This window comes from Lissotriton helveticus, chromosome 5_1 (genome assembly GCF_964261635.1).
Source record: "Lissotriton helveticus chromosome 5_1, aLisHel1.1, whole genome shotgun sequence".
Classification (NCBI taxonomy): Eukaryota; Metazoa; Chordata; class Amphibia; order Caudata; family Salamandridae; genus Lissotriton; species Lissotriton helveticus.
Genome location: NC_136065.1, coordinates 1366969740 through 1366985408, shown reverse-complemented (window position 1 = coordinate 1366985408; position 15669 = coordinate 1366969740). Strand labels below are relative to the sequence as shown.

The 15669-nt window shown below is 43.8% G+C and overlaps 1 protein-coding gene across 3 annotated transcripts in view; it reads right to left on the bottom strand.

The window, feature by feature from the left end:
* Positions 1-5232: 5232 nt before the first annotated feature.
* BLTP3A (bridge-like lipid transfer protein family member 3A) overlaps positions 5233-15669 on the bottom strand; it is a 571303-nt gene continuing 560866 nt past the window's right edge. For all 3 annotated transcript variants that reach the window (XM_078644270.1, XM_078644271.1, XM_078644272.1), the window contains exon 21: positions 5233-7740. In XM_078644270.1, coding sequence (XP_078500396.1) covers positions 7612-7740 — 129 coding nt within the window. In that variant the 3' untranslated portion in view covers positions 5233-7611. The remainder of the gene's footprint in view (positions 7741-15669) is intronic.

Sequence of the window (15669 nt, the reverse complement as noted above, 5' to 3'; positions counted from 1 at the left end):
TTGGGCCTGGTGGATACGCGGATGCAAAGTCCTGGCATTTTCTTTTGTTGCATAACAAGTCTGCTTTAAATATTGAGTCTATTGGTGTAGTTCCCTGTCATAGTATAACCCTTCAGTCTGGCACTGTGCTTTGCTTTTCTGGTTAATGCAGTGCCACCATGCCGATTATTTTATTGCGGACTCCTTCAATATTTCCAGGGTTAGTTTTGAGAGGTGCTGTGACTTTGTTGCCTTCTGTTTTGCTGATGTAGGACATTTTATCAGTGTTATCGTTTTGAATTTGTAGTCTTCTCTTCTACTGGAGCGTGCAAACGTTTTAGGGATAAAACTCAAATTTTTTAGTTCCAGAAAGTTGATGTTATGCAGTCTCCTACTGCGTCCTATTTCTCTGATTTAAACTTGCCCATGTGTGCATCCCACCTTGTATGACAGCCATCCGTGGTGACTGTCACGGAGAGGACCGAATCTTTAAACTCATCGTGATCTCATGTGACCACCATTTTAACTCCTTTTGTACTTTTCTTTTGACAACCACTACATAGCCCCAATGTCCTACTGAAAGTGACAAATGTTTTGCAGGCTATTCCTGTATTTGGCTCACATTGAATCTCCCTAATGGTAATAATAGCTGGCATATTACCACCTCTAGCATTTTCATTATGGTCCTCACTGTTATAGAATTACTTGAGATACAGGCAAACTTGTTTCTGTAAGGTCATAACCTCCTTAGGAGGGGAATGCCATGGTCCTGAGCGTATCCAACTCTGTTGCCAGAAAAACTGTGTTCTGAGAGCATTTTGTGAACACCCTTGATGATTATTTTATCCCATTTATTTATTTTTTATAATATGTTTAATTTCATAATATTTGTCCTCTCGTCACAAACCTGTGATGTTTGCAAAATTCCATGTTCATAAGGAGATGCAGGTAGGCGTCCTTGAGGTCTATTGGTACCAGGTAAGCATCTTCCTCCAATATAGGAATTACCTCCAGTAAAGTTGTCACTATGAATTTTATATTTCTGACATATCTATTGAACACCAAAGAGGGTTTCAGTTGGGCTGTGCAGACGGAAAGTTAACTCCTTAAAATTCCCACCCCATCGTGCAAATATGGGGCTTGCTGAGACACCACAACAGTAAAAGGGAGTAACGAACTGGGACCCTCCACTGATATCCCGTATTTGAACACTCTACGGACTGCGTCAAAGGCGGGACACAATGCAGGGCACCCTCATAGTCAATGGTATCCAACAATGACTATTTCTCCAAGCTTTCTGTGTTTAACTAAAAGAGCCATGAACTCATATTTTAACAAGAAGATGCGAGAGTCGGAGGCAGGGGAGGAAGCTGCGCAGATTTTTAAGCAAATGTTTTTACTGTAAAGAATTTAAATAATTGAATGGTTAATACAATTACTTACTTACTTTACATCTATTGAACACCCTTACATTTAGATTGGGGTTAAGAGTAAGGTATTGCTTTGGAATGAGGAAGCATAGTTTTCACTCCTACATTGCATTCCCCTCTGGGCATCTCTTCAATTGTATTCTTTGTCAAAAGTTCCTGTATGTCTTATAGAAGAATCTCGGTCTTTGTAAGTTTGTCTCTATATTTGGAGATTTTTCCTTCAAATTCTATGCAATAACCACAGAATAATATAATTATTTCTGACTTGTCAGATGTGATTTTCTGCCATTCTGACAGAAAACCACATATTCTACCCCCCAACTGGCTGGAGTGCTGAGATGATGGGATGTTGTTTATTGTGGGTGGTGTGTTGTCATTGTTGGGTAATATGTTGACTCCTCAGGGTTACACCCGTTGAAGGGTTGCTGCTGGAAACAGGCTGAACCCTTATTGTTCTTAAGGGCACCATAGCATTATCGTTCAAGAGAGTCTTCAGCCACAATAACAAACACATTTTATCCTGTCAAAGGGGTGTTAATATTAACCTGTACTTTCAGTTTGAAACCGGATATTTAGGGCCCAAGTGTTCCTTCTCAGATTTATGCCTTTGCAGATCTCCTGGGTAGTAGCATCAGGTGTCAAGTGAAGATTTTGAGTAGGTGCTTTAAATTGACTTTGACCCCTGTAGAACCTTGTCAGTTCTATTATTAAACGTCTCTGGAAACTGACGCATTAGCTCTCCCATCTCATCACATTATTGGGGATCAGATCTATTAAGGAGAGCGCTGGAATTTGGAAATCTCCACTCAGCAGCTGCTGACCTCTCCATTCTTCTCCTGGCAACCTTCAGTGTAATGATGTACTTCTCTGGAGGAGGCTCAGTAGATGTCGTTACATTCAAGCATTTCCTGGCCGTGGTTACAATAAGCAAGTCGGCTGGCACATTACCCCTACCATAGACAGGGCTTTGTGAGAATGGTTTATATTTTTATACTCTCTAGGAGTCACTGAATTTGATGCTGGACCACTGAATGCCTCCCTTCCTTATCCATTATGCTGTGTAGCATAGAAAGGTTAAGTGGTACATGCAGTATTTCCAGTAGAAAACTAGTTTCTTCCTCTTCCAGCTGTTCGCCAAATGTATTAGCTGTTCTGCCTATCAGTACCTAGAACAAGGATAAAGCAATCTGGAGGAGATGCTGTGACTAAATATGCATCCTTCTCCTAAGGGGTGTCAATCTCTTTGTCTTGCAATATATCTATGTCCTCTTATATGAGCAGTTGGGTGTTCATCATCATGTGTATTTTTCTCCTCCTGAAGGTTGGCCATACTCATTTCCCTCTTGTTATGTATTATCTCTGGGTCTCTTGAGAACTGGAATTTTGCAGGATTTAAATATATCAAAATTCTTCTTTGTATTAAAGCAGTCACTCCGGCCTGGAGGCATTGTTTTCTCTTTTCAATGTCGCCAGCTTACTCTCTTGCTTCGACATCAGGTGTTGACCCACATTTCTTTTTATGAGATGGTGAAGTGTCTATTCATCTTTTAACGTTCCTCTTATCAGAATCGTCCTTCCGAGTCGAGAGAGAGCCTGAAGGTTTGTGCGCACTCGTGCCCATCTTTCGATCTAGAGGGATTCCTTTGCTTTTTGCATCATTCTACAGCTATGTGTTTTTATTATGGCATCTAGTGAACGTTACTCCCCACCAAATCCAATTGGTTTGAAAGGCTTTCCTTCGGAGGCCCTGCAGACAGAGGCTTTTTTGGGGTTGAAATAAATAATTTAGGCATGGACTCGGTCCTGAATCTCTGCCAGCACTCAACCTTTAACATCTGGCCCTTACTGTTCTCCCCATGCCTCTTCAGAATTCTTTACTACATTTGAGTATTCCCCCAATGATAATCCCAGTTACTTATTGAAAACATGTTTGGCCTGTGCAATAGTGCAATGTGCCTACCTTTGTTTTTGCCTAATCTTTAGAGTTTTAGGCTAGAAAGCTACACAGGATCAACGCCTTTCAGATGTATGGTCCTTGGGTAGATTTTGTAGGAGCATTTCTTTGCCAACTTTCAGTAGCACCTATGGCAAACTCTAAAGCAGAGGCCTCCAAACGTTTCTCTAACTATAGCTACTTATGTCTCAATTAAAATGATCCTGAGCTACTAATGTTATTAGTGTTGTAACAGTAACCACGTCACGCAGGATTGTTGGGTGCCACCCCATGCAAGATTACCAGCAGCAATCACCTTTGTGCATTATGCAGAGTTGCAAGCACTAATATAAACGTCTTACATTTGTTGCAAGGATAACTGTGTGCTATAGTAGTGCAGGACAGAAATGTCACTTCCGCGAAGCTTCGTGCACAGTGGACTTGTCTCCCGAAACATACACTCAATAAGCTGTCGCCATTGCGCGAATGGAATAAAAAAGTGCTCACCCACTAATTGAAGGAGATTGTATAACGTCGCAAGTAAAAGATCCAGTACTGATGGGCGGTCCCAAAAGGAGACAGCGCGGTAACAAGGAGGGACTAAGAAGCCTCATTATCAATCAGAAGCCAGCGTTTACCATAGACGAAGACGCCAGCCAATGAAAAATAGGGGCGGGGCTTCCACCCCACTTCTAAAATATACTCTAATACAGCATGCCTTGCATTGCGAAGCAGCGATTTGCACTGCAACGCTACGCGAGACCTAAAAATGGAGACAGTTGACTCACTATCTCCACAGACCCAATGACTTGCACTTCTCTACTCCGAAGCGGCACACCCTTCATTTCATTGGCTTTTGAGGGTTTAGGAGGAGCTTACACCATAGGCCTGTCCTGGTGATTATGGGAATGCAGAGTGGTGCTTCATATTACATTGTGTGGGCTGCGCTAAAATTCTTATTCGCTAAAATTCTTATGCGCTGGATGGCGTGCTGGGGGAGTGGATTTACTTTCTCTTTTTAGATCTGTATGGAACAATAAATTTGATATTTTGCAAACTTTAAAGAAATTTAGCAAAACAAAACAGCTTCTACTGTACACACATTGGTAAGCATTAGTGATAGGCGCGGTAATTAATTTGCATCTAGATTATTGAAATACATTATATGAGGGTCTGCCTACCAATGGAATAGGCAATCTCAAATGTGTCCAGAATGCAGTCATTCAACACATCTATAGCCTGAGGAAACAGCATCATGGCTCTCCCTGCAGACACGCCTTACACTGGCTCCCAATCCAACAGTGTGTTCTTTTCAAACCGTGTTGCTTGCCATTTAAATGCCTACATAATCTGGCTCCTGCCTATCTAACCATGATAGTTCCACTGTAAATCCTGGCCTGAACTTTGAGCAGCTCTAATGATCTACTTTTAACAATTCCTGGGCAGCTAATGAAAGCTGTCATATGGTTGATGAAAAGACGAGACAGCTTCAGAATTTAACTACAAGGAAAGCAAGATGTGATACTGATTACTGAAGTGAAACTACTGGAGTGGCAGCACCCATCCAAGTCCCAGTCTAAATACGATAATCTCTAATAATTGTCAAAAGAAATAAGTGATACAGATATCGCCTTATCACTCACAACGGTTTTCAGATAATATCTATCAATAAAGACATTGCTTCCAAAGACAGGTAAAAAGATAAACGCATTCCAGACTCCAAACTAGTTCTGGAAAAGTAACAACTAGTAGAATACATTATGTTCGATACAAACCTTAAAATGCTGTGACATACTTGCAAATGACACCTTTACTCTGGAGACAGGGAGGAACTGATAATCTGTTGAGAGTTGCATTCTTTCCAGCAGTTAACAAAAAAACTCACACACATTGTACAGGTTAGTGCATTTAATTTTGAGAAAACTGGTTCACAGAACCTATGGGTAACACTATTGAGAAATGCACAGTCTGCTTTGATAGAGCAGCCTATGATGAAGCAGGTGCCAGCACTACCCAGGCTGGGCCCACCTTAGCCATCGAATTCAAGTATTCACAGGTGTAAACAGAATTTCTGCCCCTTGCTCAGCAGGATGGTGCCTTTCAGGGAGGTATTCAGGGAGATGATGCTGTGCATTGCAGTGTGGCGACAGGGCAATCTTAAGATGTCAACTGTGGTGTCTGTACATGTCTTGCTGTCAGTTCAGTTTAGTTCTTGCTGTCAATTAATGGTTTATCCGTGAAGGATGCTCCCATCAGTCAAAACCTTGACACTGCAGAATGGTCTACACACAGTTAATCCTGTCAACTAGATGACCACACAATTCCAGCAAGGTGTGTGAATTTTTTGGGTTTTCACAAATGATGACAATGATGCAGTTCTATAGAACTGTGTAGAATGATATAACATTCAAACAAGACAGTCTGGTCTAACCAACATCTCCATCGGAAGAAAAACTAACAATCCCACCAAACCTGGGGGAAGAGAAGAGCATGAGGTTGCTAAAAAGAACATTACGCTCACCAGATTGATGAAAGGACATTAGACCATGCCGGTAGAAACCTTAGTGAATGTCGTGAAGCAACACCAGTCTTTCAGCACCGGCCCTGCAGCAAGAGCCTCCTGAATCATCATTTGCAAACCTGAACAGGCGTGACCATAACAGGGGTAAAAATGTGTTGTAATAGGGAGGGAATTCTGTCTGTGCATGAGGAAGTGCTAGGGGGTGCTACTGGTTAACCGAAACCAACTCAGGATTGGGCTCACAAGATTTCTTATGGACCCATGCACTTTAGTAATACTGAAACAGTTTTTAAAATTGAAGAATGTGAGTGGTGGAGCAGATTCCTTCATATACTTCAGAGGAGCAGATGAGAGAAGACTATGGGCAGTGAAGCAGTAAATTCAGAGGAAATGTACAATGGGGTCAACACTCATTTTTTCACAGCCTGGCTATAATGTTTTATCTTCGGAAAACAGACTTGCTTAACCCAAAACCACATCCTGGAGCCTAGCAACATATGCAAGTGAAGCATTAGGACAACTCTGACGACGACGGTACCGTGGGCAGCTTTGAGGTTCCCTGGCCTTCCTCTGGCACTAAAAAATTGAGCCGCCCCATTCTTTAAGAACACCAAATTATCAGCTGTCTTGCACGAAGATAATGAGATCCTCTTCCCTCAAACACTCAGAACCTACCTGTCTTCATCAATCTCACCTCCAAAATTCACTTTGTGCAACTCTGCATTCTCTTCAGAATCACCCTAACCTCCCAAACACCCTCTACCCAGGGTTCCTCGCTCTGAGCTCCCACCCCTCCTTTATCAATTTCTCTCCCCTAAAGTTAACTATGCCTTGTAACTCTTTCTGCCACTGGGAGGGGGATGTTTCCTTCCTTCAGATCACAGAGTTCCCTGCTGCACTCGGAAAGAACAACCTTCATGATCCTCGCCGTAGTGCTCTTTCTCTCCACTCCACACTGGAGGGATGTTATTAGCTATTATTTTAATCAAGTAGGTCCATCTGGCACTTCCTGGAAGGGACTTGTCTCTTTCCTTCTCACCGCCACAGATCCCTCTGTCACTTCATGCAAGATGTTTGAATCTATCCCTTTCACTTCCAAAGTTCTCAATGTGCACAAACAAATATCCTCCCACTGTCTCTTCTCCACAGCACCCCATTCCGATTCTGGAGGGGTTCTGTCTCAGTTCTCCTCTATTCCATAGTTCTCTCAGGTGTATCATAACGTTGTCTTTCCGCCTATCTCTGGCACTGTCATCTCCACAGTCCTCTCTGACACACATTAAAAGGCTTCTGGTTTACCTTATCTTTTTACCTAAACTGGGAACATTTTCTCTAGCCATCTAAGTCCTACAGCTACTCTTCCCTAGCCAGGAAGGTTTCTGTGTCTAATCTTTTCATTGGCACAACTCCTTCTGCCTCATACTGGACATGTTTGCGCAGAAATGAATGATAGATTCCAGATGAGAGCATGTAGTTATGAACGTTCAGCCAACACAGCCTGGCAACTGCTCTGGCAATGTGACCTTGCATCAGTAAGGATGTGACAGCGCCCTTTTCCTTCTATTCCCGGTTTGTATGAACACAGAACATTCCTTCACTCCACAGTAGAATGAAGATCATCTGTGCAGAGCATATTTGCAGAGCACTCAACCAGTCTCAGCTCTTGCTGCTCCGATCCCTGTGTGTTCCGTGAGGGACTCCATCCTATGCTTGTCCTGAGCTGCACCAATGCCAGCCGTGCTTCCACGTCAGAGCTGGAAGAGGGGGTTGTACTTCTTTATCTCCTCCAGAAGTCTTTCATTCTCAAGATGTGCTTCTGTCAGTGCTGACCTAGCAGCTGCCAGCTCTAGCTGCAAACTTCCAATGTCCTTCCGTGTCTGAAAGAGAAAGGTAAACATGTTTTAAATCCACAGAAGCATCTTACCCTTATAAAGCAGGGACGTGTCTGGGCTTCAAGGGACACCAAGTTGCCAATTACCCTAGCCATCAAAGAACAGACATTACGGGTAGATAACAGTGGTAACTTTGCTCTTCAGCCAACAATTTCCCTTCAATAATAATACTTTTTAAAATATATTTATATAGATTTTTTAATTTGCATATAGCAATCAACAAGAAGGGCACAATAAACCCCCCACCCACCACTACAGATGATGAGCTAGGTACACCACATGACCACAATTACTTCGTTCAGTAGGATAAGAGACAATGACTCATGAGACGACAGCACATGCATGAAAAATATCAGGGAGAACCTACTTCCACTTCAGCAGGGAAATGTATGTCAATGTTTCAACCAACTCCCTCAAACGTTGAAAAACTTGCATGGGCAACTTCTACTTTTACATGCAACCTTTTTTTTCCATAGCCATGTAGAAGTCCGTCCCCTACTCCCATTCTCACGCAGTCGAGTCGCAGGGGCACCCCAATGAAACGCTTGGCTACCATAAGCCCCAAGTAGCAAAAAGGGAGCTTTGCTCTAGGGATATCTACATTTCCCAGGATCCCCAATAGTACATTTTTTGGCTCAAGAGGGATGGAGTTCATATGATATTTTCGTTGAAGGGTGGAAAAGGACATCAGACCACCATTCCCCAGGATATCACCCATCCAGGAGATTACCAGCAAGTCCCAAGACCTAAAGCCATTAAGTTGCCTTAATTCGCACATCTGTGTTCACTCCCAAGCTGAGTCACCTGCATTATATTCCCAGCCCCACCAATACATATAGTGGCCCTCCAACAGGCCTCCACTGCCACTAGAGTCGCCTGTAGTAGCATCCGAACCCCTTTCCCACCGTACTAGTTGTGGAAGTAGGACGGAATGATAAAATGTGCTTGTGCCAGCCCGTAAGTGTAATGGTCCTGTATTGCAAAAGACCAGTCGTTGATAGCCACAAGTTGGGACTCCCAGTAGTAGGCCCTTACGTTCGGGAGAGCAATCCCACTGTTATATGGGTTGTGTTGAAGGGTTTTGAGCGCTATATTTAGATGACTGCCTATTCTTGGTTGACCGCAGTCCCAAAACAAGGTCCACAGATCTCTCTCTATCTTAGTGATCATCACCTCTGGGAACTGGGTAGTATGTAATTTATAAGGGGTAGAGCAATTTAGGGATCGTTATCAACACAGCCGCACTCCCCAACAAAGTGAGGGGCAGTGTATGCCATCTCTCCGCCTCCTCTTGAAATTTGGACACCACTCAGTACAGGTTCATGGAAAAGTATGTCTACCTATAAGGAGTCACAAATATACTAAAATATTGAAAACCAGAAGTCTCCACCTGGAGCGTCAGGGGATGAATGGCCGGATCCAGGGGCCCAAAGGGGTGACAGAGCACATATTAGTTCCAGTAAATATGGTACCCAGAATATGAGCCTCACTACTTAAACTCGCGTAGGATAGCCAGAATTGTGGTACCCAGTTCAGTGATATAAAACAGTGTGTCATCTGCATATAATTGTCGGGACAGGAATGAATTATTGCAGCCAATGGTTTGAAAGTAAGAGTGAAGAGCAAGGGGGACAAGGGGTATCCCTGCAAGGTACTTTGTCCATTCGAGAAGGTCGAGGAAGGCCCCCATTCACCCTCACTGCTGCGGTAGGGCCCTGGTAGAGCATTCTAACCCAAAGCCGGTAACTGGGGCCAAAACCAAACCTCCTCAATGTCTGATGAAGGTGGGGTCAGTGAATTGCGTTAAACACCTTCTCAGCATCCATCTCTAGGAAAACATGGGGCTCTGTCTTGTGTCTTGCCTCTGATAACCAATTGAGACAGCAAAGATTAAGTCTGGTGGACCTACCAGGTATGAAGCCAGACTGGTCTCTATGGATAAGTGGGACTATCACAGTCAAGAGTCTGATGGGCCAATTTGTGGCTATCATCTTCGTATCCATATTTAAAAGGAAGATATGCCACAATGTGAAGAGCGGAGTTGGTCTCCAGGAGTATGGTCACCACCTCTTCCAGTATGAGGGCCTGAAGATGAGGGGGTGCATACACATTAATCAGGGGAACCGGCATCCGTCCCCACAGTCCCTGCACTCCGACATACCTTCCATGTCTGGGTAACCTGGAATCAGGGCATAAGTATGGACAAGCCGCATGATCCAGCGATGAACCCTGCCTGTACTTACGTAGTATACGCTCCCCTACACAAAATTTGCACTTGATCCCCAACAAATGTGTCTCTGAAGGAAAAACACATCACGTTTGAGGCGACAAATGCAGTGCGCCACCAGGCACCGCTTCACTCTGCTGCCCACGCCGTTGATATTACAGATCATAACTCAGTACTGACCCAAGATCTACTCTGCATTGTCAGATTGTAGTAAGACCATGAACAAGCTGTCCCCCTGTTGCCAGGGAGCGTGTGCCTGCACATGTGACCCTTTTGTAAACAACTGAACAAGCTCAAAGAGCAACCTAAAAATGACACCCATTGAAGCACTTCCAAAACACAAGAGGAAGTAGAGAGGTGCTGATAGAATCACCCTCCAAATAGATATGCACAAACAAAAGGATTCTATCAATGTGAAATAACTAAAAATATTATTTAATTCTGTGAATTGTGGGAAGATTCACTCTCTCTTAGGGTGGTAAAGATGAGAGCACAATGTGCTTGTTAAAATACCCCTCACACACTAAAAAAATCCAATAGTGTCATGCTTCATCATTGGGGTCTTCCCGTCCCTCTACGGGGCGGGGCGTGCTACGACCTGGCGAACTACGCGGGAGCACTGATAATGTGACAAGGCTATGTGATGGTGCAAGGTGAGTTGTGTCAGTGAAGTGTAGGGACCTAATAATGTGTGTGAAAAACAAAAAGCTAAAAATCCTCTGGCTGGTGGAAAAAAACAATTTATTCACTTCCCTAGCTGGGGACGTTAAGAAGGGGGTTTTGGGGTAGAGCAAATAGCCACTACCTGGTCTACATGTTTCGTAAGCAGTCCCCTACTGCTTACTCATCAGGACCTTCTAGTGGCCCCTACTGGAAAATAGCTCAGTTGCTAAATATAGTAAGCCTGTCGTCCTAAAAACTAACAGTAAAAATCAACTGATAGTTTTATGCTTTAGGGCATGAGCTGGCCCAGGGAAGCTAAAATTCTCAAAAAAGAACCTAAATAGGTCTCTGTAAGGAAACAAGGGGGGAACAAAAAAGGACAAATCTTTACCATTGTAGTTGTCATTCAATTAGAGACACGACGTATACGTAGCGCCACAAAACCCACGGGTCATTCAAGTTATGCCCAACTTATAAAGATTATAATTAAAGCTTTATGGACAGAGTGATGGTACAATCTGCCATCCCCTGTGCGTCCGTTTGTATCACGAACATATTGTTGCCCCACATAATTAAGGGCGGATTCATATTACCACACACATACATTCATAACTCGATGCCCACATAGGCTCACACACAAGGTAAAAAAGAGGAATTCGTTTTTTCAATTAGTCACCGGCAATATTGTCTACCGTGCTGATATCATGATCAATATTCTTTAAAAACCCATGACACACACACAAGATGTCGTTACAGAATATCATACATACTGCTGAGGCGGAATGGATGTGCCTCATGAGCTGGCAGTCGATAGGTGTCTCAATGCGGTAATCTGTAAGGAAAAAAAGAGCCGCGCCCATGGTGTCAGAGCACGCATCCTTACTACAATATTACCGATTTCTAGGACCAGGTGTTTAACGACGTCTGGCAGCGTCTTGTACTTACAGTAGCCGCGTAAGGGAACTACCTTACTTCTATCCGTCCTGCCGCTCTGGAGAGTGCTCGCGTTAGAAGCCCAGTGCTGCTTTTGACTTCCCTGAGCGCCGGACACGTGTGAATAGACTAGAGCGCTAACCTAAGATGGCCGCCCCCGGTGGAACGCGGGGTGTGCAAAAGGTAGTCTCTTTACCATGTCTATTCCGTTTGCCCATCGTTATTTTTATCTATATCTGCAGTGGCAATATTTAATCAGTACAATTTTAAGCCCGAAGGTCGTGCCTGATGGTAAAAAAATGCACCCTTAATCTTTAATAAAACGAGGGTGAATGTGAATACAAGACTAGAGATACTGCCCAGTGGTTATAAATAGTGGACACATTAATGCTAGATGGACCCTTGATCTTAATAAAACGAGGGTATTTGTAAATACAAGCCTTGAGGTACTACCTGATGGTTAAAGATGATGAACCCACTGATACTGATAAAGCGAGATAGCTCGCATCGCTACCAGCACAACCAAATTGATCACGAAGGGGCACAGAGATCTCTGAATGGAAATAGTCCTGAATATTTTGCAAATCTTTGTTGTCCACTCAGACACATGGGTGGTACTGTGCCAGTTGACAGGAAAATTTTGCCAAATAGGGCTCATATAATAACAGCCTAGGTAAAGATGGTTATCAGATTCATCAGTCCTTCAGGGTGAATACGGATTGATAGTGGGTCCCATGGTGGCGCTGCTGTTGGGCGACAAGGGGTTAGGATAGTCTACAGCTGGCCCCACGGGATTTCGTCGTTGAGCCCATATTTGTTTGACTGGACACGAAAAACCCATCTTTGTTCCTTCTCCAGTAGATATTTCTCGTGGTCGATCTGCTCAATCACTGTCCACGTTATATCTTCGGGTTTGTGCCCGCTTTCGAGAAAGTGGTTAGTCAGTTTTGTGCTTGACTTCTTGCACTTGATAGTGCTCTTATGTTCGCCTATTCTTATTTTCACCGCCCTGCTCGTCATGCCGATGTACTCGAGATTGCAAGGGCAGGTGATCATATAGACGACATTCGAACTGTTACAGTTACTGAAGCTTCTCTGCTCCCATGTAGTTCCATTCTTGAAAGTCAATTTCTTGCTTTTCTTGGTGAGACAGCATACCTTGCATCCACCGCAGGGGTAGTGTCCTTGCGCAAAGCTGGAGTTGCCTGAGATCTTAGCCTCTTTAGGTCTAGTGTGTACCAGGATGTCTCTGACACTTTGAGCCCTTTTGTGAGAGAACATGGGTTTCGGAATGTCGAGGTCGCCACTGTTCAGAATTTTCCAATTCTTATTGATTATTTTGGTGACTTGATCAGAATTCGTGTTATATGTTGTGATACATATTGGTCTCTGTATGTCCGCCTTTTTTACTTTGTCCTCGAGTAGGCTCTCCCTACAATTGTTCCTGGCTCTTTTGTATGCTTGACTGATGATCCTTTGTGGATAGTTCCTTTTTTGTAACTTCATCCTTAGGTCGTTGGATTGAGATTTGAAATTGTCAATTTCGGTGCAATTCCTACGGAGACGCAGGAACTGCCCATAGGGAAGATTGTCCCTCAGATGTCTCGGGTGGAAACTTTGATACATTAAGAGGCAGTTCTTCGAGGTGCTCTTGAAATGTGTGGTTGTCATAAGTCTGCCATTTTTTGGGAAATTATTCAAGTCCAGGAATGCCAAGTTAGTGTTGGTGGTGACACTGGTGAATTTGAGGAACTCATCCTGATAATTCAACCACGTGAGGAACTGCTGGGCAGTTCTCTCATCTCCATCCCAGATGATGAGGATGTCGTCAATGTACCTCTTCCAAGTTAAGATCTTCGGTCGGAAGGGATTGGAGGCATTCAGGATTCTTGTCTCCTCAAGATGGTGGACATAGAGACCAGCTATACTGGGAGCAAATGTGCTTCCCATGCTGGTCCCATGCTTTTGAAGATACAGGGTGCCATTGTGTTCAAAGAAGTTGTCTTTTAGTGCTAATGAACAACACTCCATCACCACATTCCGTGGGGTGTGGTACTCCCAGTCATCCGTGAAGAGAACATCTTCTATGATTGCCAGCGTTTCATTGTGGGGCAAGCTGGTATATAGACTTTCTACATCACAACTGATTAACAGCTGTGTGTTGGGATCAAAAGACACTTCCTCAAGTAGATTTAGCACATCCTTGGTATCTCTCAGGTACGTTGATGTTTTTTGTACCATGGGTCTTAGAAATGCATCCGCAAATCTAGAGACTGGTTCGAGGACCGACCCGATCCCCGATACGATAGGTCTTCCTGGGGGATTCACCAGATCCTTGTGGATCTTCGGTAAGATATATAGATAGGGGGTTCTTGGATTCTTTTGACATAAAAACTCCCCTTCTTTGTTGGTAATCCAATTATGGGACAGTGCCTCTTCAACCATAGTTTTGATTTTGGTAGCTATTCTCTCCGTGGGATTCGTTTGTAGGATCTCGTAGTTCCTTTCATCTTGGAGTAGCCTGGCGCATTCTCTGTCATATTGTTCTTTTTTCAACAAAACAGTCGCCCCGCCCTTATTCGCTGGTTTTATGATCACTTCTTTTTTGTTGCTCAATTCACGAAGTGCTTGTCGTTCATCATTTGAAACATTCTGAAAGACTCTTTTCTGCATGGGGTCAAGGGATTCAAGATCCTTCATGACCGCCTTCTCGAAAGTTAGAAGTTCGATGGGAAGAGTATTGTTCATGGGAGTGAAGGTGGATCGTGGCCTTAACCCTGTGTCACCCTGTTCATAGTTGTCTTGTTTGTCTTTGAAAAAGACCTGTAATTTAATTCTTCTTATGAATTCCTGGACTTCTTTACACAAGTGGAACTTGTCCATGTTGGCTGTAGGAACATATCCTAGACCTTTTTCTAGAACACTTTGCTGTGAGGCCGATAATTCTGAGCCTGTCAAGTTTACAACTAAACTCATTTCCGGTTCTTCGATGCCCCTGTCATACTCCTGGTTGACACTCTCGGGGTTTCTTCCTCTTCGGTTTCCCAGTGTACGGAGTTGCCTCTCCGGTTCCTCCCTTTGTTTTGTCCTCGGCGTGACCCTAAAAAAGGAGCCAGATTTTCAAAATACCCATAGTCTTGTTGGTATCCCCATGGTGGGAAAGGGGCATTGGGGTGTTGGAAAGGCGGTGGGCCATATTGTTGGGGGGGATACATCATTTGTTGGGGGTAGCTGTTCCATCCCCGCATGCCACGTTGATTGGGTCGTCGAAAGTTCCTTCGTGTGCCCTGGTACCTTGGGCTTTTGTTGCCACTTGAATTGGAGCTACTTGATCCTGCTTCTGAGGAATCATCATTTGAAACATTATCACCCGATGGTTTATAGTTATCTTTAATGTAGGGGTAGATCTTCTCCTTGCTCCACCTGCTGGTGTCTTTTTTAAGTTTCTCATATTTGCTGTCTTTGAGGTTTATTTCAAAATCATTCAGTGTTTTATTCAGCTCTTCCAGATATTTTTTTAGGTTTGCTGGGGATTCGTAGCTTTTGAGACGTACTTCGATGGCCTGTATTTCCACTTTCAGATCACTCGCTAGTCTACTTGCCGTCTTAATGATCAAAACGATCCAATCTCGTGTGCATCTCCACGAGATCTGGGACCAGTCGATTTTGAAAGTCTTGTCTTCTAGAAATATGAATGGTTCATTACGAACCACGAGGCCAGCTGAAGCAGTGTTAACCTTTAGGTACTCGGACATGAGTAACCCATGAATGGCAGTTTTTATTTGGGTTCTCCTCAATTCTTCCAGTTCATCCCAGTCGCTATTCTTAGCGGTGGGGCACCCGGAATTCAGCCCTTCAAAAGTTCCTAGGGTGGCCATTAGATTGGAAATCTCATCTTCGGTAAATCCAAGGCCTAGATCGGCCATTGTGATTTCAGTAGAACGGGAACTCCTCTATCTCCCTCGTGTGAAAAACCCCAGGGAGCAGAATCACAAAGTTGGTGTGGATAGTTGAATCCTTGTCAACTTCCGCAGCTGCACGCTGCCAGTAATTCCAAAACACAAGAGGAAGTAGAGAGGTGCTGATAGAAT